Source organism: Podarcis liolepis, assembly GCF_965112155.1.
Source record: "Podarcis liolepis genome assembly, chromosome: 5".
Taxonomy (NCBI): Eukaryota; Metazoa; Chordata; class Lepidosauria; order Squamata; family Lacertidae; genus Podarcis; species Podarcis liolepis.
Window position 1 is genome coordinate 80,272,775 of NC_139556.1, and position 27,202 is coordinate 80,299,976.

Below are 27,202 nucleotides of genomic sequence, written 5' to 3' on the forward strand. Positions count from 1 at the left end.
CCTGCAACCGTTCCACAGCATTGGCCATGGTCAACAGCTGATTGGAAATGGACTTGCTCCGCCAGAAAATACATGCAGAAAGAAGTTGCATTTTCATGGGTGGATGCAGGACAACAACCAAATATAACAGTGAGAGGAGATGTGATAGCCATCTTCAAATATCTCAAGAGCAATGAAAGATGGAGCAAGCTTGTTTTCTCCTGCTCTGGAAGGTAGGACCTGAACCAATGGATTCAAGTTACAAGAAAGGAGATTCTGAGTAAACATCTGGAAGAACTTTCTGACAGTAAGATCTGTTTGACAGTGGAATGGTCTTCCTCAGGAGGTGGTAGACTCTCCCTCACTGGTGATTTTTAAGCAGAGGTTGGATGGCCATCTATCATGGATGGTTTAGTTGAGATACCTGCATTCCAGGGGGTTGGACTAGATCATGGGTAGGCAAACTAAGGCCCGGGGGCTGGATCCGGCCCAATCGCCTTCTAAATCAGCATGTTTTTACATGAGTAGAATATGTCCTTTTATTTAAAATGCATCTCTGGGTTATTTGTGGGGTCTGCCTGGTGTTTTTACATGAGTAGAATGTGTGCTTTTATTTAAAATGCATCTCTGGGTTATTTGTGGGGCTTGGGAATTTGTTCATTTCCCCCCCCCCCAAAAAAAAAATATAGTCTGCCCCCCCCCAAGGTCTGAGGGACAGTGGACTGGCCCCCTGCTGAAAAAGTTTGCTGACCCCTGGACTAGATGACTCTTTGGTTCCCTTCTATCTCTACACTTCTAATTCTAATTCTGAACACAGAGAAGGTTATCAGCACTTCTGCCCCACTGGTGGGCTTTGCACATGCAACTGTGACAAGAAAATACTGGACTCAATAGGCTTTTGGTCTGATCCTTATGTTTTGAACACTTGCAAAGAACAATCAAAGGAATTTCCCGAGGAGATTCAGCAAACCGAAAGTTGCTTGGACTGTTCAAACAATTTGTAGCAATCAATAAGAGACAGATCAAAGATTCTTGATCTCCAACTGACAAAACAGCAGGCTTTGGTTTTCACATAGTTCTGCATCAGTCACTGAGAGTAAGAGATTAACGTCAAAGGCTGTCTGCACAGCTGGCTTTGGGCATTTTGTCTGCTGACCACTAACCATGTATGCAATGCAGAGAAGTTTATTTAACATTCTGGGCTAGAGGACAATCTCTGGAAGAGAGTGGTGCTCAATTAGTAATGCAGCCGAACATTATAAGCTGGACAAATTGATATACTTAACCAAGTCATTATGAATTTCTGAGCCATGATTACTGGAAACCAAGAACATATCTGACAACCAGGAAAAATAGGACTCTTCTTTTTAATAACAAGGGCGAGCTTTCAGCAGCTTATCAGTCCCTGGTCAGTATATTCTCTAGAAGCTATTCCATTTATGGGGTAGGTCTCATGATTTTACAACGTGAGTGCATTGAACGGCTGCAGCCATGGCAATTTAATGGGCACTTGATAAAGGAGGTAAATAAATTAACATTGATTAAGCCAAGAGTTATACTTGGTTGCTACTTTGAAACAAGGGGTGGACTAAACCAGCAATCTCTAAACCTCTTAAGCGAAATTATTTTGATCAATGCAGTCCTACAGAAGTTGCCAAGGGACAAGATACTTAATCAGCTTAAACTGAAGTGTTGTGATTACATTCCTTTGTGGGTCAGTCTGTAAGCAACATGATAACCATACACTGTTATTCTAATTCAGGGACAGGGAATCTGGAGTCAAATGTGACACTTTGGATATCTCCAGAAACACAAAGTCACATTTTCACAGGTTGAGTATATGAGCAAGGAAGTAGCTCTGTTGCGGAGGTCTGGGAAGATGTCTTGTGCAGCACCCAAGAGGCAAAGTGTATAACTTTCAGAAGAGGGGGAGAAATTTGATTCAGTTTGCAATTAAAGGAAAACCTACACAATTATTTCTGAAACAATACAAGATCCAATACACAGCCATCTTAGGACATTTCCACTTATTCACATTTTGCAATGCGGTTCCCCTAGTCAAGCAATGTGTACAAAAATGAATATTCCACAACAGTGTGGTTAAAATTGCATACAATAGTGAAAATAACAGAAACATGCATTGCATTAGGGGGAAATGTTTTGTAAAAACATGCGTATTAGGCAAAATTTCATGAAACATTAAAAATTGCAATATTCATTTTCAGGAGGGTAATTTATTTAATTTATTTTATATCATTTATAAACCTCTTGATTGTAGAAAAAAGTCTTCAAGTGGTTTACAGGACAATCATCATCATCAACAACAAAAATCACTAAAACACCCACAGCCATAGTTAAAAATTTGCAAAAAGTTAAAACCTCATCTCACAACATTTCCACTTACTCGATTTTTGCAATGCAGTTCTCCAGCCAAGCAATGTGTTTGAAAATGGACATTCCACAATAGTGTGCCTAAAATTGCATATAATAGTGAAAATAACAGAAAGATTCGTTGAATTAGGAAAAAATGTTTTGTAAAAATGTGCATATTGGGCAAAATTGCGTAAAACGTGAATAATATGGGAAATTTACACTGAATTTCCAAGCTAATGTGGATAATTAAGATTGGAAGACAATGCTATTTGCTTCCAGAAATAATCCATTTGAAAATCATATGGAATTGAGAGAACTATGTTCTACTATGGGTCTGGAAGTGGAAAGCTCACATATAATAGGGAAATTTAGGGGAAACTGAATAAACTACCATGTGAATATAGACATAAAGCACTGAAATCTGCCACTGAAAAATGTCATAAGGTGGAGCACTCCTGTTCAAGCTTCCAGCCAGCCACATTGAATTCTGGAATACTTCATTCCATCCCCACGTCTTCCAGTTTTCTCCCCTCTCTTCCTGCAAAAAATGATTCAGCATATCAGGCGCGCTGAGCTTACTGTTCTCACTGAACTATTGGGCAGTCCCACTAAGAATTGTTGTTGTATTCTGCCAACCTTGATGTTCCCCCAGGTCCGCTGACCTCTTTCACTTGTGTGTGGAAGTACCATTTTGGCTACATAAACATCCACACTCAGAGGATGAGGTTGTTATTAGTCTAAAACAACTTCCACCAACCAATGCAGTCTAGTAGTTTGATTGTCAGACTAGGACCTGGGAGACGAGGGTTCAAATCCCCGTTCAGTTACGAAGTTCACTGGGTGACCTTGGGCCAGTCACCAGCTCTCAGTCTAACCAACCTCACAGGGTTGTTGTGAGGATAATATAGGGAGCGTGAGAACAGCCTATGCTACCTTGAGCTTCTTGAAGGAAAGGTGGGATATTGAAAAATGTAATAAATGGATAAATGAGAAACCTGGCACCTTCCAGATGTATTGGACTACAGCTCCCGTCAAACAGGACAAGGGTTGCTGTTTAATTGTGTTTTCCAATCACATGTAATTATTTGCTTGCTTCAAGTTTCATTTCGAAAGAAAGCTAGGGTTATTCTAATAAATTAAACCAGACAAAATAAAATAAGCCCTCCAGGAAGAACCGAGCATGCCGTCTTGTATCCTTTCCAAGAGACACAACGCCCAACCTAGAAAAGGTCAGGGAGGAAATCCTACATCTCATAACAATTGCCCGCACTTCCTCCATGCTCGCCTCGCTTCAACAGAGGCATATTTTTGGGAACTACAGTGATAACATCTGGGCAGAAAACATCTGGGCGCGCACAACGTCAGGAGTTTCTTGGGACTGTGCATTTAGGTGAGGCACCCAAAACACTCATCCTTGCTAACACTATAACCATTTTCACAGGCTGCCCTTGAATAAATGCTTCTTTTAAAAAGTGCTGCGTTTTTGCAATTCACCCACCCTGCCACCACCATCATGCTTGCAATAAACTGTTTCCTAGGAACTGGAAAGTCTCCGTGTGAACAAACATTTTGTCACTGTTTGTCTCTAAGATGAAAGAAGAAGCTTTTCAACATGACAGGCTGCCGTTCAGACCTGTCAGAAGCCATTTTATAAGGGAAATGTAACATCTATCCAGTAAACGGACAGGCCTCGTCCAGCCTGTCAGCGAAGCAATCTCAAGTCTCTGCCCTTCCTTTTCAAACCAGTTCATATCCTCTCCCTTTGAACAACCTTTGCTCAAATAAAGAGATAGTTTAAAAAAAAAATGCACCAAGAAGATTTGTGTGAACAAGAAATTATACTACAGTCACACTTCGGGTTGCGAACGCTGCGGGTTGCGCATTTTCAGTTTGTGGACCGCGCCGAACCCGGAAGTACCGGAACGGGTTATTTCCAGGTTTTGACACATGTGCAAAAACACAAAATGACATCATGTGCATGCGCAGAAGAGCCGAATCACGTCACGCGCATGTGCAGACGCGGCATTGTGGGTTGCGAATGTGCCTCCTGCATGGATCATGTTTGCAACCTGAGGTATGACTGTATACGTCAACAATCACTTTGCACAGGCCCATTTTGGTCCATTTGACAAAGCTTGCGGCTAAATTCAGGATATTTCATGGAAGGGTTTTGAAGAAGCATATCCAGTCCATGCTATGTGTAGAAGCTTTCTCTTGCCTAAATACTGCCCGCAAGTTCTCAAACAAATCTTCATTTCCTTGGGTGGGGGGGAGTGGAGTAGATGCTTGCACTGCAATATAATAAAATAACTGCTCCTTGGATATTTTCTCCAGGTGCCCATATGTGCATAAACACAGGTGGCACGTTCATATCATCCGTGAATTCAAGTGCTGGGAGAATGTATTGGAGAAGAACATCAAAAGATGCGATGGCCAGAGGTGCCTGCTTTTTCCCCTTACTGAGAACAGTTCTCTGCAGAATGACTGGCAGTCCCCAAGACGAAGTGAAAATAACAGTAGAAACTTCCCTGCTCCCAGCCCCAGAGCTGAATATTGTATTTATGGGGAGAAACCAATGTTTGTTTGTTTGGGAGTGTTCATGCTGCTGACAGCCAAATCACCCATAAGCTGCAGGTATGTTCAACACTACTCTGAAACAGGGTTTCATATAAATAAATATATTATAAAAATGCACGTTTGGGGCCCGCAGCAACAGGAAGATTAGTAGACAGTGATTTCTGTCAGCCATTTTTCTAGCTAAAATTTATGCCAGTTGCTTTCCCTCTCCAGGCGGAGAGATAGAACCCTATTTATTTTCCCTTGTGGGAGGAAAGCAGCTAGCGGGAGGTCTGTTTTCAGTAGAAAAATGGCTGGTGGTGAAAGAGTTAAGGGCTCCTTTATTTATGTGCCCCATTCTCATTCTCAAGGCTGCTTTTCATATAACCTCCCCCCCAACCCCAAGCCCATTATTTGTAGAATACCTGTGTGTAATATATTTTGTTAGTCAAAAGTCTACTAAGGCTAAGCCATGTATTTTGACAGCCCACATTGCAATGTATCTTATTTCGCTTTTTATTCTCGCAACAGGTAGGCTGAGGGCGTTATGTACTGAAGTTTTCACCCTGGGCCAGCAGGGGGATACTGTAGATAGTTTTCACTCAGGTCCACATACGCAAATAAGGGATCGAAAGTGACGTTCAGTGATTGGATAGTTACAGAAAATGGTTACTGTTGCGTTCTAGTGGAGCTCCATATAAGCAGGCTGGCTGAACCCTTCAGTTCAGTTCTGTTCTGGCCTGTGAATAAACAGGAGCTGTTTGAAGAATTGCTGTGTCGTCTGATATGTTCACCCACAACTTAACAGAGAGTGCCTTAGCAAAAGCCACATTTCTTTCTTGTTAACTTGGGTCTTCCAAATCTCTCTTCCCCACACTTGTTCAGGTTTACTTTCAATGCAGTGGCTGGAATCAGGACCCACGTTGCTGTGTTAATGTGCTTGAAGCTTAGATGTGCTTAGGACTTAACATGTAAGGAGATCCTGATCTTAAATTAAATTGGTCAATTTGAAGCAGAGCACTTAAAGCTTAACTGGTTTGTGGATTAGCTGATTCTGAAGGTCCCTTCAAATGTGAACCTTTTAAGCACAAAGCAATGCAATAAGTTGTCGTTTGTGTGTGTACTTCAAGAGATCGGAGATGATGCTTTTGTACACAACACATATCCCACAGCTTATTAAAATCTAATCAAGCAACTGCCAAAACTTGCAAAAAAAAAAAAAAAGTTTGTCACTTACTTGGCAGCAAGTCCCATTGAACATAGTGAGGCCTTCTTCTGAGTAAACATGCTTAGGATTGTAAGCAAGTAAAGCAGGGAGAAATGTGAGTCACTTGTGCAGGTGGATCCTAGCAGTGAGTCCAGCTGAGTCCAATTAGACTTCCTTTCAGTGCTTAGTAGTAAGTGTAAATTGGATTGCAATCTTAGGCTGTGAACATACTCTGGTTTGCTTTGCATCCAATGTGCTCTCACTGCTAGTCTACAAAATAATAGATTTGTAGAGTTGGAAGGGACCCTGAGCATCATCTAGTCCAACCCCATGCAGTGCAGGAAAATGCAGCTGTCCCACATGGGGATCAAACTTGCAGCCTTGGCATTATCAGACCATGCGCTAACCCACTGAGCTATCCAGGCATGCAACATTAGTGATCAGTCATATCTATCCTCTTATTCTTTTAAAATGAAATATTCTGTTTTAATGCTTTCCCCCACAAACCAGCTATGATTAGGACTGAAGAAAAAAAAGAACAACTTAGCTGCATTTTAAGCCAGTAAAGTATGCACAGTCTTTGAAGAAAACTACATGTGAACTTGGTATAGGTAAAGGTAAAGGGACCCCTGACCATTAGGTCCAGTCATGGCCGACTCTGGGGTTGCGGCGCTCATCACGTTTTAATGGCCGAGGGAGCCGGCGTACAGCTTCCGGGTCATGTGGCCAGCATGACTGAGCCGCTTCTGGCGAGCCAGAGCAGCGCACGGAAATGCCGTTTACCTTCCCGCTGGAGCGGTACCTATTTATCTACTTGTACTTTGACGTGCTTTCGAACTGCTAGGTTGGCAGGAGCAGGGACCGAGCAATGGGAACTCACCCCGTCACGGGGATTCGAACCGCTGACCTTCTGATCGGCAAGTCCTAGGCTCTATGGTTTATCCCACAGCGCCACCCGTGTCCAAATTCCATACCGTCCATACCGCGTCCTAACTCGGTATAGAGGATTGCAATAAGAGTGTTGGACTAGGGTCTCTCACAAACACTGTACATTCAAAGCACATCTATGCCACTGAGACAGTCATGGCTCTCCCCCACCCCGCAAATAATTCTGGGCCCTGAAGCTGACCCCTCCCAGCACCCTCAACAAACAACAGTTCCCAGTTTTATTTGGCTGTTAAAGTAACAGGTAAAGTGATATAAGAGTACTTTGTATGTACGGTACTTTGTGTGGATGTGACCTAGGAGTCAGGAGACCTAGGCAGCAATCCTATGGCGAAGAAGCTGGTGTAAAGCAAGCAAGCAACTGTAAATTAAGCCAGAATAAAATTGCACTAGATTCAACCCCTGTTCAGCCACATGGTTGCTGCTGTTGCTGCTCTGGCTAAGCCTGCCAGAGAGAAAGCAAGTCTTTAAAATACGGCTCTGTGTTGCGTTTCAAGGTCATATGACTGAGATGAATGGGCTTTGGTTCCAGCCTAAGTCCTCTCGCTCTCTGGTCCTGCTCCCATCACACTCTTAGGATGCCCCACCTTTGGGGGATTTACACTGGCCTCGGCTCAGACTCAACCAGCTGAGCTGGGATAAGCAAGAGTATCTTTGGCTGAGCCAGGAATTAGCTGTCTGAGCTGGAGATCTGCTGTATCCTAAGCAGAAGATGCTCGTTCCCCACAGATCTTGCCATAGGAAGAAAACTTTTGACAAAGTAAGGTGCATCACCTGCCCTTTTGTGGGTGGCATTTGGATGCATCCTGAGAGATTTGGGTCTGTGGAATTAAAGCAGATCCGAGTGCTTTGTCACCCTGGTGCAGCAAATCTGCTTTAAAAAGGTGGTTCAGAAAATGTCAGAGAAATGCATTTAAAAAGCACGAAATGAATGAAGGCTTCACAGGAAGATGAAGAAACAATGCATGAGCAAATCGCAATGAATGTTCATTGTCAAATAACCTCCATGGAAACAAATCAGGACAACAGCTCAATAAAAGGCAGACATAATTTAAACTCCATGAAAGCTTTGTGCAATGCTCTGCCCCCTGCATTCCAGAGGGTTAGACTAGATGACACTTGTGGTCCCTTCCAGCTCTTCTATGATTCTATGAAATGGGTCATCTGGAGGAGACCTTAAAGGGCAGGTTTCAGAACAGAAATAGGAAAAAATGTCTGAGCGCCAGATAAGGAGAATCAGTGTGGCATGCTGTTGAGCCAATCTCTCCTTCTCAGGCTAATCTACCTCACAGTGTTGTTGCTGGGATTGAATGTGGAGACAGAGGAGGAGAACTGTATACCCACCTTGAGCTCCTTGGAGAAAAAGGGTGGGGTATAGATGCAGTAAATAAAAACAAATAAATAACATACATTATCTCAGTGATTCTTAACAGCATCCCTTGCTGGGGGTGCAGAGGGGGGCATCTGAGGCTGAGAGAGAGGCAGTGTGTGGCTTGCTGAAGTCCACCTTGTGAATTGACGGGCCAGGCCAAGATTCAAAGGAAAGGCTTCCTCGGGCTTCCCATTGTCTCACACCCGCTCCCATGGCGTAGCATACAAATAGCATGGCAGACAAACAGGCTTGCTTTCAGCAGCTTACAGAAGCAGAGCTACAATTGCTCAGCGGCAGGGGATGTGTCTTGCATGCAGAAGGCCTCCCAATTCAAAGCCTGGCATCTCCGGTTAAAAGGAATTTAGAGAGCAGAGCTTGGAACGACCGCGATGCTTGACATCTTAAGAAAGCCGCTGTCTGTCAGAGCTGACAACATCAGGCTGTGGAACGCAGTGGCCTCGTTCAATATAAGGCAGCTTCATACATCAGTCATTTTTTATAATTGGATTTTTTCTTCTCCTTTTAGTTTGAGAAGCCTTTCAAAAATGGAATGTCTGGTGGTGCTGGTGGTGAGTCGCCAGAATCTGGGGAAAAGAGAACTCAGATATATTTTTACGATGATGAGTCCAGCATTCTGATCTCACCACTGGGACATAAATGCTTGACCACTTGCCCCTCCTGCAGTTTCCAACAAACTGGTATTCAGAAGCTTACTACCATTAACAGTGTTATCCTCTGTGAATTTGTGGATTTCTCTTTCAAAACCATCTGAGTTGGTGGCCATTGCTACATACCTTCTAACATTTCTCTGATGAAAAGAGGGACGCCTTATTCCACCATCATTTTATAATTTATACCCCACCCATCTGACTGAGTGGCCCCGGCCACTCTGGGCAGCTTCCAATATATAGAAAAACACAATAAAACTATTTTTACAAAGCTTCAGATGCCTTCAGATGTCTTCTCAAGGTTGTCTCCTTGTCTTGGAGGTCACATAACTCCATACCCTCCAACATTTCTCCAGGGAAAATAGGGATGTCTTAAGGAAACATTCCAGGATCAAATCAGAATCTGGGACGGCTTCTGTAAATCTGGGACTGTCCCTGGAAAATAGGAACATTTGGAAGATGTGTTGCTACAGTCTCAGTATGGAATTCTTCCATTGATGTGGCCTGAGTCTTTCAATGTTTGGCTTCACTGAATGGTCTGATCCCCGGCCATGATTTAGGGCTTTAACCAGCACTTTGAACTGTCCCTTCAAACAAAGTAAAGCCTGGTAACAAAGTACTGCTGTCCTCAGCTATCCCCTAAGAATCCAGGAGGAATAATAAAAAAACATTTAGTCTGCATTGTAACTGTTTAACCAAACCAAAAATGTTACGGTTCTGAAATACTAAATTGCAACTCATTGTAAAACAACACATCAAACACAAGTCCAATAGCAACAACAATAACACAAGGAAACCTCCAGCCATAGCTGCAACCCTGTCGACATTTACTTGGGAGTAAATGACACTGGATATAATTGCACTGCACAGACAAGCCACAGTCCTCTGGGCACTTCTTATAGGAGTGAGCTCCCATTCAGCTCTGTAGAACTTGTCTTAGAAACAGGCATATGATCAGATAGCAAGATACCATGAACAACTGGAGCCTATTTTTTACGTAAAGGGAAGGAAAATGTACCAGATGGGAGGAGTCCTGCTATGTTTCTTCATTATGAGCTACAAATAGGGTTTGGCCCTGGATTTATTTTATACATCCAGGCTCATTCCTGGAACAAACAAGGCACTTCTAAAGAATCCATCTGAGCATGTGCCCTCACCACTGAAAAAAGTATAGCTTGGGTTTAAAGAGAGAAGCTCAGTTCCAGGTCAGGGAGAGCCTCTCCAACAGTTTTAGCTCTGCTCGGTGTGTGTGTACAGTACTATACTGCAAAAAAGCCAGGGACCTCCTTCCATCAGCTGTCACCTGGCAGCAGTCAATATATCAGGATGCAGCGAAGTGGACAGGGCAACCCCATCGAACAGGTGAGAGGCGAGCACCACTTGGCACTTTCTTTCCTCCAACTCTTCAACCCAAGCTAGACATTGGAATAACTTGTAATCAAGACATTGAACTTGATCGAAACGGGCAACACGTTCTTGTTCAATCTTCGAACGAAAGTGGCCACTTTTTAAGCACGCTGTAAAGCGCGGACACCGCCCCGTGCCGTTTGGTCCCAATCGGCTCCAAAACAGAGCACTCCGCACATGCCCAGAGGGCTGGGGCTCAGCAGCCTTAGCATCACTTTAAAGGGGGGAGAGGGAGTCCTTGACAGCCACACGCATAGACCACTTCGCCTGTTAAGGGCACCCACCAAGCTGCGCAGGAAAGCGCGCGCGGAAGGCGCAGCTCCGCCTCTCGCTTCCCTCCCTCCTGGGAGCGCGCGGCTTCGGCGAGGAAGCGAGCGGCGCTGGGCAGGGCTTCGGGGGGCGGGAGCCGGGGAGCCTCTCCCGCCTGCGACGCTTCCTCGGGGAGGCTGCTTCTCCGCCGCTGCTGCCGCCAGTGCTCCCGCCTCCTCGGCTCCCTCGCCAGCCAGCAGCGCGCACTTTGCCCCGGCTGTGCGTGTGCGGGAATGTGGCGGCGATCGCGAAGCGGAGCGCCGGACGCCGCCACCGCGCTCTGATGGGCGCACACGCTGCGCGCTGCCCGCTCCGTCCCCTTCGCCCGCCTCGCTCGGGGGGCTGCCCGGAGGCGACCGCGCCATGAAGAAGGAAGCGGCGGCAGCACCAGGGCGCAGCGGGGCCAGCTAGATCTCCCCGGAGAAGGTAAGGGTCGCTTGGGAAAGTTTCGTGCCTGCGAGCGACCGTCGCCTTTTTTGCTTGGGAATAGTTCCACCCCATATATATATCCCGATCGCTTTTTAAAAACTACATACATTCATAGATATGGGTTTCTCTTTCTGCCCTCGTGATCAGCGCCCTCTCCTGAGAGCGGTTTCTTTTTAAAAGTGCCGGAGATGTCAAAGTTGGGGGGGGGGTTTCGGGAATTTCCTCGTCTTCCCCCAGCAAAAGCGGCTATTTCCCCCAAAGGCTCTCCTTTCCGAACAATGCAAGCGAAGGGAGAATGGCAAACCTATTAAGAACGCGCCAACTAGGGACTGCTTTCCCAATAGAGCAAAAAAATACATCGGTTGTGGAGACGGGGTGGTGGTGTTGTTTTTTAAGGGGGTGGCATCCTAGTTCTAGAAGACCCCCACCAACCCACCCATCCATTTCCCAGCAGCTTTTGACTCAGGAGTCAAAATGTCGATGGCTGCCGGGCTGTCCAAACGAGCGCACGGGAGCACAGTCAAGGAGCGTGGGGAAAAGGGTCGTGGGGACGGTGTGTTGGTTCTGGAGTGGGGAAGGAGAGGCGCTCTGTGCATGCCCAAGGGGTGTCTGGCCTTTGGGAGCATTCTGCACTTGCTCCCGCTGATCTGGGAACGAAGTCAGGCGCGGACTTCCGCGTTCGCGCGCGTTTTGGGTGGTGAGAAAGGGAAGCGAGTCTGCCGCCCTTTAGGCACGCAGGAATAATAAGAGCTGGTGGAGCAGGCAAGCAAAGGGCAGCAAGCGTCCTGGGAAAGAAGCTAGTCCGCATTGTTCACATGCCCCCTTTCTGTCATTGCTGCGCTGTAAATGGGCTCACAGCAGATACAAATACGACATTCCATAGCAGCCGAAAGCCTACAGGAAGACTACAGGAATTGTGCAAGGAAACCTCACTCACAGGGTCTGCACCTTCAGCTTAGGTACCCAGCACAGTCGCCTTCTCATGGTCCCCTTATAACAGGGGATGTGGAACCTGTGACTCTCCTCTCCAGATGTTGTGGGGCCACAGCTCCCATCACTGACTATTGAATCTGCTGTCTGGGGTTGATGTAACCTGGAACCCAACAATATCTGAAGGGCCACAGGTAAAGATAGATGAATCTGGCCATTTCAGCCTTCTTGGTTTCTCATTTTTTTAGCCTCAAATTCAGCTCTCCACATTTCCACAATAATCTGTGAATTCGTCATATATATATATTCTCATAAAAATTAATCAGCATTTTAGTTCACTGTTTGGTTGGAGAGCTGCATTGCAAAATTAGGAAATGTGCAGGTTTCAAAGGATGCTGTGCTTTCAATTTGTAAAATTTACTTTCTGATCTTCCGTTCTCTCTAGCTCAGCCTTTGCTAACCTGGTGCCCTCCAGACACTACAACTACCATCATCTGCAGCCAGAACTTGTTGGCTGGAGCTAATGGGAGTTGTAGTCTGACAACATCCAGAGGGCAGCAGGTTGGTGAAGATTGCTCTAGCTTACACTATCCTTTATGTCCTTTTGTCTCCTGGCCACTCTCCCTCTTTCCCTTCCTGCCATCTCTGAATTCCAGTGATGTGGAGCTTCTGCAAAATTGTGAGAATTCATTGGATTTCACTGGATGGGAAAATCTAGAAAACCTTGAAACCGAAAACTGTGTGTGAAGGTTTTCTGGATTTCCCCTCCTTCCCTATGACCCAATATCCAGAAATTCTCTAGTGCCCTACATCATTTGAGGATCTGTTTATTTGACTTAATTTCAGTAAACAACAACAAAAAGTGTGCTGTGTTAATGTTATGTGTTATATAAATAAATATCTCAAAATGTTTGGTGTTCCTCCCCCACCCCCACCAAGCTTTATTTGGAAAATATTTTTGTTGTAAATATTTTAAAGATTTGGCAACTCAACATCATATACTTTCCTTACATTGTTTCTTGGTTCCCCCACTTAAAATGTAGGCACAGAAAACTGTTCACATACTAATTTTAGCTGCAGCTCCTGTAATGGTTAGAGTCCTGGACTAGGTCCTAGGAGAAAAAGTGCTCAAATTCCACTCAGCCATGAACTTCGTTTGGGTCAGCCACCATCTTGACTTACGGGGTTGTTGTGATGATAAACCGGGGGCCATTTGTGGCACCCCGGGCTCCTTGCAGGAAAGATGGGTTATAAATAATAATAATAATATTATTAAATAATGAAAAAATAGAAGAGGAACCCCCCAACAAAGGTAACCACAATTGTGAAAGTGCCTTGTTTGACTGGCCTCACATTCATTTTGTGATTCTACTGACAGTACAATCCTAACCATGCCTGCTACCATATAAGTCCTATTAAATTCAATGGTGCTTACGCTCAGATAAGTGGGGTTAGGATTGCAGTCTAATTCATTTTATGGGGGGGGGGAGAGAGTCACCAGAAAAAACAGCAACCCAATATTAACCAGTATCACTGGTGCAGTCCTGATTCATAAGCTTCAGTAGAGGCTGTCCCCCCCCCCCGACTATTTTCTGTTGGGTCAGGATTGCAACATCTGTGCCTTCCCCTTTGTTTGGCTTGACTAGACTTGGAACATATTCCCTTCCCCACCTCTTGATTCTGTCATTTCTGTTCCGACCCCCATTTGGTCTTTGCTATCACTTCCTGGTTTTGGCTCTTTGTTGACGGCAAACCAGACTGGGAAGTGAAGTATCCACAGTGCAAGAAGAGCTAGCTGAGGAAGAAAATCAGCCTGGCTCCCTGGAGATGGTTGAAACCACCACAGCTCTTGTTGGCTGAATTTGCAGGTGAACCTCAGCACTTCTCCATCTTCCTACCTGGTGTGTGGGATACTAGTTGGAAACGCAAGCTGCTTTGACAGAGGGGTGGGGGAAGCGTGATATACTGCTGTCTTGGATAGCTAGCAAGTAAATAATGCCTCTGCTAAATTCTGCTTTGCTTTGTGCTGAATTCATACTGCTCTGTTCAATTTGGAACTGCCGTATGTGTTTTGCAATTGCAGTGGTTGCATTTGTTTTTGTTTTTAAAATTGCATATTCCTTATGGCACCTTATGGTGAAGGACAGGTGAGACGTCTTAGAAACAAATTAAAATGTGGCATTGAGGGAAAGGGCCATAGCACAGTGGTAGAACATCTGCTTTGCATGCAAAAGATTTGGGTTCAGTCCTCAGCATCCTCAACTGGGGTTGGGAAAGGCTCTTTGCTGAAGCTATGGAGAGCTGGGTGGCATAGTGCTCTTACTCAGTATAAGCTGGTTGTCAATGAGAGGAAGAGAAATAGCAGAGAAAGCTGAGGAAAGAAGCTCAACAATGTTTCGTGAGTAAGGCAGAAGCGGGGAACTTGCTGGGGTAGGGTAGAACTGCTACACCAGCTTCCAGGCCGTTTTTGGGTCACTGGTGCTTACTGGGAGGGCAAAGGGTGAGGCAGCCAGCAATAAACAACAGCAGGCCACCTGCCGGACAGCTAGCATAGCAGCTCTGTCCCTCCCCCCCCCCCCCCCCGTTCTGGAATTATGGTATGCCAGGGCCTGTTCACACAGCCATCGGAATAGCAACTAGCTAACACACTTGGGCAAATTCACAAGAACTGTCAGCATGCCAAAAGAGTCAACTCACAGAAGGTTTACAGTTTAACCCCCTTCGCATGGATCTGTGGTAAGTGAAAACTGCACGATGGACATTCATTTTTTGGTTTCTTGAGTCAAGATCTACACAAGTCTTTTGCCAATGCCCTCCACTTTTTGGCTCCTCCCTTCACCACAAGCCACAATTAAACCAGGAAGTCTCTACTCAACCATAGTTTCTTGTTTTGTCTGAACCAAAACTATGGTTGATGGCTTCAGAACAGGCCAGGATATGAAATCATGGCTTGAAGTTGAGTTAGCCAGATAGTGTCGATGTTTTGGACTACAACTTCCATCAGCCCCAGGCTGATGGAGGGTACCGTGAGGACTTCTCTGGTTTAATATCTGGGCTTGTTCTGAAGTTGTAGGTCCCCGGTTCAGATGAACAGGAAAAGTGTGGTTTAGAAGCTTCCTGATTTAACCGTGGCTTGCGCAAAGGGAGGAGATGTGGTGCTTCTTGTGTGAGCAAAAGGCTTAAAAATATATCAGCTTAATAAGCCAAGATATGATTGTCTGAACAGACTCATGAAGTGGAGGCTGGATCTTTTCCTGCCTTTTGGTGTTCTTAGTGCTGCAGCTTAGATACTTTCTTTGTTTTCCTCCAGAGACGCTTGCTGATACCAGGCCTCTAGATCCATCTATGTGACTTTGCTGGAGAAACCATGACCGAAGTCCTCCTGACCGCTGTTCTGAACGGGACTGAAAACCACTCGCTGGCTAGCAGCGGATGGACGTCGAACAATGTCACCAGCAAGTGCTTGCTGACCAAAACTGGTTTTCAGTTCTATTACCTGCCTGCTGTCTACATCATAGTCTTCATCACTGGATTCCTGGGCAACAGCGTGGCGATCTGGATGTTTATCTTCCACATGAGGCCTTGGAGTGGCATCTCGGTTTACATGTTCAACCTGGCGCTGGCTGACTTCTTGTATGTCCTGACTCTTCCTGCACTGATCTTCTATTACTTCAATCAAACCGATTGGATCTTTGGGAACTTCATGTGCAAGCTGCAGAGGTTCATCTTCCACGTCAACCTGTATGGAAGCATCTTGTTCCTCACTTGCATCAGCGTGCACAGGTACACAGGTGTGGTCTACCCCTTGAAATCGCTGGGGCGGCTGAAAAAAAAGAACGCCGTCTACATCAGCACCTTAGTTTGGGGGGTTGTGGTCACTGGGATTTCTCCCATCTTCTTCTACTCTGGAACTGGGGAAAGGAAAGTCAAAACCATGGCTTGCTACGACACGACGGTAGACGACTACCTACGAAGCTACTTCATTTACAGCATGTGCACCACGGTCTTCTTGTTTTGCATCCCGTTCATACTGATCCTGGGTTGCTACGGATTAATTGTGAAAGCACTGATTTACAAAGATTTAGACAATTCCCCGCTCAGGAGGAAATCGATTTACCTGGTTATTATAGTGTTGGCGGTATTTGCTGTGTCTTATCTCCCCTTTCACGTGATGAAAAACTTGAATCTACGAGCCAGGCTGGATTTCCAGACTCCAGAAATGTGTGCCTTTAACGACAGGGTTTATGCCACTTACCAAGTGACTCGGGGGCTGGCGAGCCTCAACAGCTGCGTGGATCCTATTCTGTATTTCTTGGCTGGAGACACGTTCCGAAGACGGCTGTCGAGAGCAACCAGGAAAGCTTCAAGAAGGAGTGAGCTCAACGTGCAGTCAAAAAGTGAGGATATGACTCTCAGCATTTTATCCGAGTGTAAACAGAATGGAGACACAAGCTTGTGAATAACAGTTTAATTTTCCTTTTGCAAGCAAGCACTCTCATCCCCCTTTCCCTTATCCCCACCCTTCATTTTTAACCCATGTAAGAATCTAAATTCTAATTTTCAAGAAAACTTAACAAGCGGACAATTTATTTTGTTTCGTTTTGTTTGAAAAACATGCCGCGTGAAGCTAGGAAAAACGTGGGGAAAGTAAGTGTCAAATTCTTAAAAAAATTAAATGGAAAACAGTATGGGAGGTTTCTGTTCTTACCCTTTTAATTCTGAAAGAATAATGTATCTGATAGTCCGGTACACACAACAAATGCAGTGCAATCCCTCAGAAAAGGTGTCTCCTTGACTTAAGAGTATGAGGCATGCCCGTGGAAGGTGAATATTTCTTTAAGGCTCTAGTCTATTCTCCAGCTTCCAGTTCCCTTGCCTGTTTCTGCCTTGCTGTGGTTCTGGAAAGGGCAGTGTCTGTAGGGGACCAGCCCCTGTCAAGGATATTGCAGACCCCCTCCCTGAATGTAGGTCTTTTTATTGAAAACATCAACGACAAAAAAAGCCCTTTGATTTGCAGAGATACCAAGGAGGCTGACGGCGTTCTACACAGCTGATCGATGAGAAGTAAGCCTGGTGCTTATTTTATTAAAGTTGAATTTTGTTTAATAATTAAGTAAGGTTGGAACATATTAGATGACTTGAATTTGTTGTTTGGTATTGACTTCAGGTCCTCCTCCTCCTCCTCCCTTCCTGCATGTCCCGATAAGCTTCCTCATCACAGGAGTTCTGGATGTAGACATGTGTTCCTGGACCACTCTCTTAAGCACTGCCGAAAGCACAATGCAAGAAAGGCCGCGGGTTAGTAATGGTCTGTTGGCAATTATTTCTTTGCGATTCTAGCAAGTTGGTCTAGCGGAGCCAATCGTGTCCCCTCCCCCCCCCACTCTTGAATCTGGGCCTGTGCAGAGGACCATCTGGTCACGGCACGTTTGTGGGAAACTGCTGGGCATCGTGGCTTCCAAACTAGGACAATCTGGTAGTGTTGACCCATCACCATATGCAGGGTTCAAGTTTTCAGCATGTGTTGGGAAACATGGGGGAAACTGTACAGCCCCAAATGCACTGGAAGCCTAGCTCCTTTGTGTGATGTTGGATGTGACAGCAAGCTTGGCACAGGCTGGGCTTCTCTCATGCAGGCTTCTGAGATGGTTTGACCATGGGCTTGAACCTTCTTTGAATAGATCTTCCCTGTTACCATATAGGGAGGGTTCTTCTGTACTTAGAGGAGATGATTACTGAAAATGTGATGCCCCACCTCAATAATAATTAGAAGTCTGACACAGATAGAGATTACCGTATTTTTTGCTCTATAAGACTCACTTTTTCCCTCCTAAAAAGTAAGGGGAAATGTGTGTGCGTCTTATGGAGTGAATGCAGGCTGCGCAGCTATCCCAGAAGCCAGAACAGCAAGAGGGATTGCTGCTTTCACTGTGCAGCGATCCCTCTTGCCGTTCTGGCTTCTGAGATTCAGTATATATTTTTTCTTGTTTTCCTCCTCCAAAAACTAGGTGCGTCTTGTGGTCTGGTGCGTCTTATAGAGCGAAAAATACGGTAGATTGTAAGAATTGGTGCTGTCATGTTCCCTGAAAGGTTAACAAATCTATAAACATAGTAGATGTACAGTACCAACAGCCCCAAGGTTACACAGAACTTGCAACTCCTTCTCAGCAGTTTAGTACACATCTAATGGGCACATCAGAACACTGTTAGGTTTTGGGGTTGGTGCAAATTCTCCAGTAATTTAACCTATTCTAGTTGGCAGTACCTATATTTTTGTCAACATGAAGAATTGCATTTGATTTATTTTTAGCCCTAATTTGGATTTCTCCCTTTTTAACATACAGCACTTTGCATGACAATAGCAGTTTTTCTGGCATTTAATGCTCCTTTCTTCTTCTTAGGAAAAAGAAACTGTCATTAATTTTCACAGGTGGGGGGGCGGGGAGAGGAGTGCCTCATCTAAATGTATAAAAGATTTACGTCAGATTCAGAAAGGCTTGGTTGAATGATGTCCTTCCCTACCTTTCCCCAATGCCTGACAGTGATCTGAGATGGCTTCATCACCACCCCAAAGATTTCCACATGTGGACATGACATTTGGATTTAGGAACTTAGGAAGCAGAGTTTGGCCAAGCTCAAGCTCAGTATTGTCAACACTGCTCAGCTGTGGCTCTCTAGGATGTCAGGCAGGATCCAATCCTACTTGGAAATGCTGGGGATTGAACCCAGAATCTTCTGCATGCTCTACCCCTTGCCCAACACAATCTTACTGAATTCTCCATTTCCAGCTTACTTGGGTTTGTAGGGAAATACTGTTCTCTACAGCTCTTTTCAAGCATTCAGAAACAGGCTGCGATAACCGTGCACTAGAAAGGAGTGTTATGGCTAAGAGAAAGGTAGTGGGGAAGATGACCTGAAATAGGCCAAAAACAATGTATCATGAAAGCTGCCAACTGATGCAGGAATCCCAGTCCCCGATAGATTCAAAACACAAAACAGTTTGGATGGAAAATAAAGCCTTATTTGCTTCATTTAATCTACCAAAATGTATCTGGAAAAAATGTTCTGCTGCAGCAAGCAGTGCTTTGAATTATTACAAAATTCTTTCTGTATAAAATAAAGAGAATACGTAATCTCCTAAATGGCTTGAACAAATCCTTCCAAAAAGACTGTGGTTTACAGGAGAGGTAAAAATAAACTATTTACATCTTGCTTATTAATTTCCAAAGGCTGAGGATGAGCAGAAAGGGAATTGCTCTGAATAATGGCAGACTTACAAATCAGCTTAAATTCATAAATGCAAAATCTACTGAACCTGCAAAATCTGTTTATTTAACTTATTTCTCAAGGAAGGCAATGGCAAGCAAAGAGCTATCTAGTGTGTTCACAGTGCTCCTTGATTCTACACTTAAACTCTGAATTGGGCATTGTTGAGTGAAGGGATAATGAGATGCATCATTAAGGCTGTGGTGCTGAGCTCAATTACTTGGGAGTAAGCTCCCTTGGACCCAATGAAGCTTACTGCTAAGTAAATATACATAGGCTTCCACTGCAACCTCTCTCATCTTGTTTTATAAGAAACTATAAATTAGAATTGTGCAAGGCTTCTGTTCAAATGTTGACAAGTATGCATGTCAAGCTCTAGCTTAACAAGCAATCTGAATAAAATGTAAAAAGCCAAGAAAATTTAGAAGCGTGGTAAATAAGTGGCAGTCTTCTTTTTAATTAATTAACCTCTTGTGATTAGCTGTTTAGATTAAGGTTCGGTGAGAGTGTCAGGAAACATGGAAAACCTTTCCCTGCATCACCAAGAAGCATGTAACATTAAACAATTCCCTTAAACCAAATTGAACTGAGGCATGCCTTGCTGGGCACAGCAATTGAATTAAGGGTACAATGGTGGAATGGATTTTTTACTCTTTGGAATGACTTTCTTTTGCTACATTTTTACATTCAGCTGTCTTTCACGTACTTCTGTTTTCTGTTCATTGTTGTGCTCCGTACAATTAGTCAATGGATGTTGGGGTGTAACGTTCTTATAATCTGCTAATCCTCCCCCCCCAAAAAATCCTGCAAAATCTTTGTGTGTTTGCGTGCAGCACCCTAGTATTAAATCACAGTGGTTCTCTATTTATACATTAGAGCGCCGATCTAGCAAGAGAGACTCTCATGTGGAAGCAGGTTTCCCTTTGTGGATCCTCTTTTAGACCAAGTCCTTCATGAGTCACAAGACCTGCATGGTTACTTGCAGGATTGTTGAAGCCAACGCCAAGCTTGCCATCCTCTAAAAGCACCAATCATCTGTTTTGGGTGACAAAGAGGAATCTGGGTCCCCCTATCAAATTTAAGCTATCAAGACCAATGCCACCATCTGTGTAGGTACATCCTGGGAAATCATCATGTCCAGCAGCCTCATGCTGAACTTGATGGTCTCTCAGTTGGGGCTGCTGTCCTGAAGAGCTACAACCCCAGAGGATCAACTGCATCTTGATGGCATGGCCTATTCTGAAGGTCAAGATATAGGTCTCTGGAAATACAATATGCCACACTTGTCTAGAAATATCTGCATACACAGGAGGGCTTTTTTAACCTTCTTTTTTCAATAGCCCCTCTCACCTGTGCCATATTAAAAGTTGGTTTCTGAAATCCCACTGAGTTTCAGAAAGAGCTTCTGAAACCATGGAGGTCATTAAAAAAACAAATCAACATCCCTTCTGAGCACCAGTCAGGCAGATCCTAAGATCCTACTGGGAGATGCTACAAAGAAGGTCAGAATTAAGACTTCATGTTCTCCCATTATCTCTGTCATAAAACAATTTCTCTGTCATAAAACAATTTCAGGAGCCAGGTGCCAGTGATACTTTATTAGATGCCCAGGCAATCAGATGCCCAATATTTTATTTTGATTATTTATTCCTCCTGCAGTTCTTTCTGACATAATGAAGTGCTTTATGATCCTGACCTCGCTTCTCTCCCCAACTGTCTTTCAATGTTATTTGGGTTGAGGGACAAAGACTCCCTCAAGGCCACAAAGTGAAATGGGCAGCTGTGGAGAGATGCAACCAATGTGGGGCTCTGGTACCTCAACCACAAATGGTTCTTTTGGGGTATCAAATGATGTGTAAAGTACCTGTATCCCATGTTAGTTATTAATCCTTTCTGTTATTACTGCTTTGAAAGGTCATAGAATTGGAGAACTGGAAGGAACCAAGAGGGTCATCCTGTCCCCTGCAATGCAATGCAGGTATATTTTGGCCTAATGTGGGGCTCAAACCCACAACCCTGAAATTAAGAATCTCACGCTCTACCGACTGAGCTATCTGGTTGTCATGCCTAACATGAGCTTACCGTCATTTGTAGTCACCCAGCATTTGCTTGCCTTTTCCCAGTGAATGCTGCTGACCAGCAGGAAGCAGCAGCAACTGCTCCTTCCCCCTAATCTGCTGTTGCTGCTTATTCACTCAGAGGCAGTGGAGGTTGGTGCCCACTGGGGACTGGTAGGATGGACAGTAGGGAGGCCAACAGTAGGTGGCACTAGAGCAAACAGCGGATAGCGCCACAGCTAATGATAGGCAGAGGGAGAGCCAGCTAGTTCCAGGTTTTGTCCCATTTCCCTTGCGGAGTTCTTCCAAGTAAGGCAACACAGACTAAGGAGGCGGAGGCAGCTAGTGCTACCCCCTAGATATGCTGCAGGTAATGATGCAAGCTGATGGGAGCTGGCTGAATGTAGAGTGATCCTGGTGGGGCAGCCTCCACTGCACAGAGCAGGCAAACAGGAAGCTACTGCGGTGAAAGGAAGTGGCAAGATCTGGAGGCTGTGGGGCCTCTGCTGGGCTGTGAGGCTCAGTACATGGCCAATGTTGCTGAAGCTTGACATCAACCTTGATGAATGCTTCTTCTTCTTCTTCTTCTTCTTCTTCTTCTTCTTCTTCTTCTTCTTCTTCTTCTTCTTCTTCTTCTTCTTCCCTAACCTCTACCTAAAGGTATGCAATGGAGACCTCCTCTTTCTATTCACCCCAAAACATCCTTTAGAGCAAGGGGGGATCTGTGGCCCTGCAGATGTTGCTGGACTCCTAGCCCCATCATCCCTACACAAGACTGAAAGCCTTGATTTTGCAAGACGCACCTTTTCTGTTGTGCATCGTTTCCAAAATAGAAAATACTCGAGGCAACCCTTGGAAGTCAAGAGGTATAAATATTCTGAAAGGGAGAAGTGGACAATTGTGGCTTATATAAAAGTGTCCCACAGAGCCCCGTGGAACACTTGCCATGCTTCCATGCCGCTTGGAGAATATGAGAAACAAATTTATACATTTATGAGAAATTCAAGTACTGAGGATGAACTGGTGATTACTTGAGAAAGTTCAACAGTCTGAAACTCATGTGCCTTTTTTGCATTTAAAATGTAATTAGTTGGAATGCAAAGCCAGACGGAAAGTACAGGGTGAGAGCATCAGTGTTTGCAGATTTCCTGGATGTGCTTGGTTTTCAACTGGTAGATGAAACGAGCATTTGGATTTATTCCATGAATATGGAAAAGCCTCACTCTTTGCTACGGCAGGAACACCACAACATCAAAGGTAGTTAATTTCACAGATTTACTTTAACTCTTTGAATATTGCCCACAGATTTATTTTAACTCTTTGAATCTTGTCCACAAAGCGCAAAAGAAATCTTGATTAGGGAACGCTGCACAGCTTGACAGGAAAAAGCAACACCTGTCATGTGAAGGTTGGCCCTTAGATTAACCTGCATTATTTCTTTCAGGTGGGGAGAATATTGTTTCACTAGATCTTGAGGACTAGCTAAGGAGCAGTGCTCTTGTAAGGAACCACAATTTCTTAATGTTGCCTGGAAGAATTGTAGCCAGTTAAGCATCCTGGTTGAACAGGCAACCTGTTCAGTCTTACCTGTGGTTTAATGTTGGTGCTGACATACCCCCTTAATGGTGGGGGTTTGTTCTTGGGTGATGAGCAGTCTCTTTATTTTTCCATGGTAAAAAAAGAGCCCTGTTTCATAAGTTCATTTAGATGAATGTCAACTACAGATTAATATTCGACAGACTGAGCAGATACGAACTTTTAAGCTTTATTTACCAAATGCAAAAGCATGCTAAATTAGATAATTCTTTAGGGTAGGGGTTAAGAACGTTTTTAGCACAATGGGCCTGATAATTATCTCCTCTGTACCTCACGGGCCAGGTTTGGCAGGTGGGTGGAGCCACGTACCTGTCAATCACCTGGCATCAGCAGTGAAATGCGCTTTGCAGACATGGCAGATAGACTGATCGGTAGTGCCTGAAAACACCCTTTTGGATTTTGGTTGAGCCAAGTTTTTTCCCTGCCCCACACCTGGCTTCCTATATGACATCAGGTATAGGGCAGGTGGGGGTGGCTTGGCTGAAATGGTCTTGCAGGCCAAAGGGCTTGTAGGCCTTAAGCCCATGGCCAGAGGTTCCCGGCCCTTGCTCTAGAGCAGTGTTTCCCAAACGTTTTTGGGCAACGGCACACCTGCTTACCGGAAAAAAATCTCGCGGCACACCACCATTAAAGCCCCGCCCCGTGACGTCAGCGCGCAGCGTCACGCGGGGGGGGGGGGACGCACAAAAGTGAACGTTTTTTCCCTTCCCCTTGCCGGGGTGGGAGGAGGCAGCAGAGCGAGGGCAGCTGAGGCGGCGGCGGCGATAGCGGGCGGAGGAGGAGCCGTCGCCGGGAGTTGCTGCTGCTGCTGTTGCTGCTGCTGCTTCCCGGACATGCCGGCCTCCTCCTCCTCCGCTGTCTCGCACTCCTCCCTTTTGCGCGAGCTGCCCCGCCGCTCGGCACCACCACCGCGGAGCCGCCCCCGGCTCGACGCGGATCCTCGCCGCCGCCGCCGCCGCCTCTCGCCGCCCGACTCGCCCGCCTCCCTCCCACGGCACACCAGCCGGTGTCTCACGGCACAGTAGTGTGCCGCGGCACACCGGTTGGGAAACACTGCTCTAGAGCAGGCACGTCCAACAGGTAGATCGTGATCTATCAGTAGATCAGTGGATGTCTGGTAGATCACTAGTAGATCACTGGCTCCCCCCAAAGAAGCTCAACAACTTTGGATCTTTGGCTCCCCTAAAAAATGCTCAACATTTTATCTCTTCACCCCCCCAAAAAACGGGGCTTTCCTCCTCCCTAAAAAAGCTTAACAACTTTGACCTGAACCCCCCAAAAGTGGGGGGGGGGGCAGTTTTTAACTCTGTGAGTAGATTGCAGTCTCTTCAGAGTTGGCCACCCCTGCTGTAGAGGATGAAAAAAATTCTAATGCAAAAATTCAAAATTTTCCAGAAAACCCACAAAAATGGTGGAGAGAAGAAGGCTTCTTACCTCCCCACATTACATGTGTACCTGCACTAATTAAAACTGTGGGTTGTTTTGTATGTGTGTGTGTGTGTGGAGTGAATGTTGTTACCCTTTTGAGATTCTGCAGGATTCCATAGGAGATTTATTACATCCTAGTCATATTTAGCTTGGCATTATAGTTAGCCATGCCAATGGAAATAGAGAAGTGTGTTTTGCCCTGCCTGACCATAGTGCGATGTGCAGACTGTTGAATCTGAATGAGACCTGAATTCAAATCCCTCTCCAGTCACTGGGTGGCCTGAAACCTCCCTTCTCCTACTATTCCACCCCACAGGCTTGTGGTAAGAACAAAGAGAGGTTATCATTGTAAAGCACTTCAGACACTGAAGGAACTGCATGGACTGCATGTTTTCCAATAAAAGCAATTGAATTCAGACATTGTCTGTTCTCAGATTAGTGCCTTGAGTGGAGCTTTATAGCAGAGCAATAGCCTCCCCTCCTCAGACTACATTCTGCTTTCCAGTATCTTGGCATCCAGGCATTTTTACTCCTCAGTGAGCAAAGTATATGAAACCTCATTTGTTTGCCTTAGCCTCGGAGATATGGAAAAGAGCTGTAGCAATATGACTCCCTTTGCGTTCACAAAACAGGTTACACATCCGTGTCCCTTTAAGCCAGATGGCATCATCTTGTCTACTGTAGAGATAGGAAGCCGAAGTGAAGTTCAATTGCCCAGGGATGTTCAGTTAGGCAGCAATAAAACTGGAAAACAGAGTTGCTCAATTCTCCAGAGCATGCTGCCTCGTGTGTAAAAGCATTGGGGGGGGGGGGGAGGTGAGTTTCCCATGCATAAATAAAGAGCACAATTTAGCTGTCCAAACAAAAGGTGTGTGGAAGACACAAAAATGCCATAAACCTGCAGCACAGTGGCTTGGCTGGAAGTATTTCATTGCTCTTACCTTTGTTATATTCAGATTTAACTTCCTCACCATAACCCAGAAACTGTGGGGTTTCACATTTAAATGGTTTCCTTTGGGATTGGTACACAGGCATAGCCGGTTCATAGGAATGCTGCCTGTATGTTTTTAATCACCAGTGACCATTTAGCTTCTCAGACTGTATCTGTTAAGAAATATAATGTCCGGGGTGTATTTTTTTTTTTAAATCAGCATCACCATTTCAAACAAATATGAAGGAAGGGGGGGAGTGTGATTTATGTGCTAAATGTTTTGCAAATTTGGACTTTATAGTGTGTTTCAAGTGCATATGTGAAAATGTTTTATTTTTCTACCATTCTGTAATATTGTTGAGTAACTCGAGATTTATTTGTGGATAACAGTGCCATTTGGTTTGATTTGCCTACAGAGACAGTGTTACTTGATATTTAAGCTCCTCAGGTTCTGTTGTGGATTGAAACTAGTAGTCGTTTGGGGAAAACAACAACTAACTGTGCATAACTCTCATGAATAAAGGAAAAAAAACAAGATTGTCCTTTTTTTCTTTTTGTATAAAGCACTGTGTTGGTTGCATGCAGTTTTTGTATAAGGCATGCCGATAGCATCTTGTAACTTTTTAGTGACAGTAGAACTGCACTGACTCCACCAAGTCACTAGTATTGTACTGAGCTACTTCGAGAGTAAAAAAATAAATAAAAATCAAATAAAGTGATGGTACACTGATGTGTTGGCTGCTATGTTATTACAACCAACCAACTTGCCTCGAGAACAGGAATATTTGCAAGTTCCAGTTTAGAAGGTGTGGATGCTAAAATAGAAGGAATCGGGAAGCTTCTGAGCAGTATTGATTTGAAACCCCTTCTTTTCAGACAAGTGAATCAGTCACTCGGCAAAGGCTATCAATTATGTCATTTAACTCAAGGGCTGCTGCTGCTGACCTGACCTATTTCTTTAAGGGGGTAAAAGTGCTATCTATAGAAGTCAACATTTTATACTTGCCATGCTGGTAAAGCTCAGACACAACCGTAACTTAGGGGTGTTTACACACAATTCCTCCCTCCCATGATGAATGCTGACGATGGGTGCCCTTCACACAGATTCTGGAGGGAAAGGTTTTCTCCTATTACTATGCAAAAACTATAGCCCAAGGAAGGCGAAATTCATATGGGTCCCTGTACATCGTAAATAACATATTAAACTACTGTGAATAGTAGCCTGCTTTCAAAAAATCTGTTCTTTTTGTTAACCCGCATGCTAAGGGGTGTACATTCATGCTTTTTTAAAAAATAAACAAATGAGGCTTGATTCCTCCATTTGTTTTAATAATAAAAATGAATGGGATTTTTAAAATATATATTTTAGTAAAAGGAAGCAAAATGAAAATGATTCACGTGTAACTGCTCTGCATTGGAGACACTGCCTTAAGAAAACAGACCTACCAGTATATACAGTTCACACACAGGTCACTGGGAGAAAGTGGTAGAGCAGTGAAATTGACAGATAGGAAAATTCTGTTTAATGTTGATAGCTGTTTGGCTATGCCTATGCAATTCTTTTAATTTCCTATATAATGGGGAACATTTGTCCTGTAAATCTGAAATCTGGCCTGTCTGGTATCCTGCATATTTGAATATTTTGTGCTATTAGGATGGAAGAAGCAAAGTTACAGGAAGCAAAGACTTGCTCTTTGTTTGTTTGTGTACTGTATTAGAATGCCTGTAAATACAGTGCCAAACACACAT

At 44.6% G+C, this 27,202-nt stretch overlaps 1 protein-coding gene and 1 long non-coding RNA gene across 7 annotated transcripts in view; both read left to right on the top strand.

The window, feature by feature from the left end:
* Positions 1-27,202, top strand: part of LOC310707539 — a 152,930-nt gene that overhangs the window by 117,826 nt on the left and 7,902 nt on the right. The window lies entirely within an intron of this gene.
* P2RY1 (purinergic receptor P2Y1) lies at positions 10,770-19,843 on the top strand. 5 transcript variants are annotated; one of them, XR_014526445.1, is made up of 5 exons: positions 10,774-11,242; positions 15,486-16,572; positions 17,193-17,239; positions 17,343-17,970; positions 18,231-19,843. XR_014526445.1 is itself a non-coding variant. In XM_083504467.1 (3 exons), exons 2-3 carry the CDS (start codon positions 15,543-15,545, stop codon positions 17,234-17,236), a joined length of 1,074 nt encoding a protein of 357 aa, XP_083360593.1. In that variant the 5' UTR covers positions 10,773-11,242; positions 15,486-15,542; the 3' UTR covers positions 17,237-17,281. The 5 variants fall into 5 exon arrangements, 2 of the variants coding, with proteins under 2 accessions (XP_083360593.1, XP_083360592.1); XR_014526444.1 differs by lacking the exon at positions 17,193-17,239 and having other exon boundaries at positions 10,770-11,242; positions 18,214-19,843; XR_014526446.1 differs by lacking the exons at positions 10,774-11,242; positions 17,193-17,239 and adding an exon at positions 13,883-14,043 and having other exon boundaries at positions 18,214-19,843.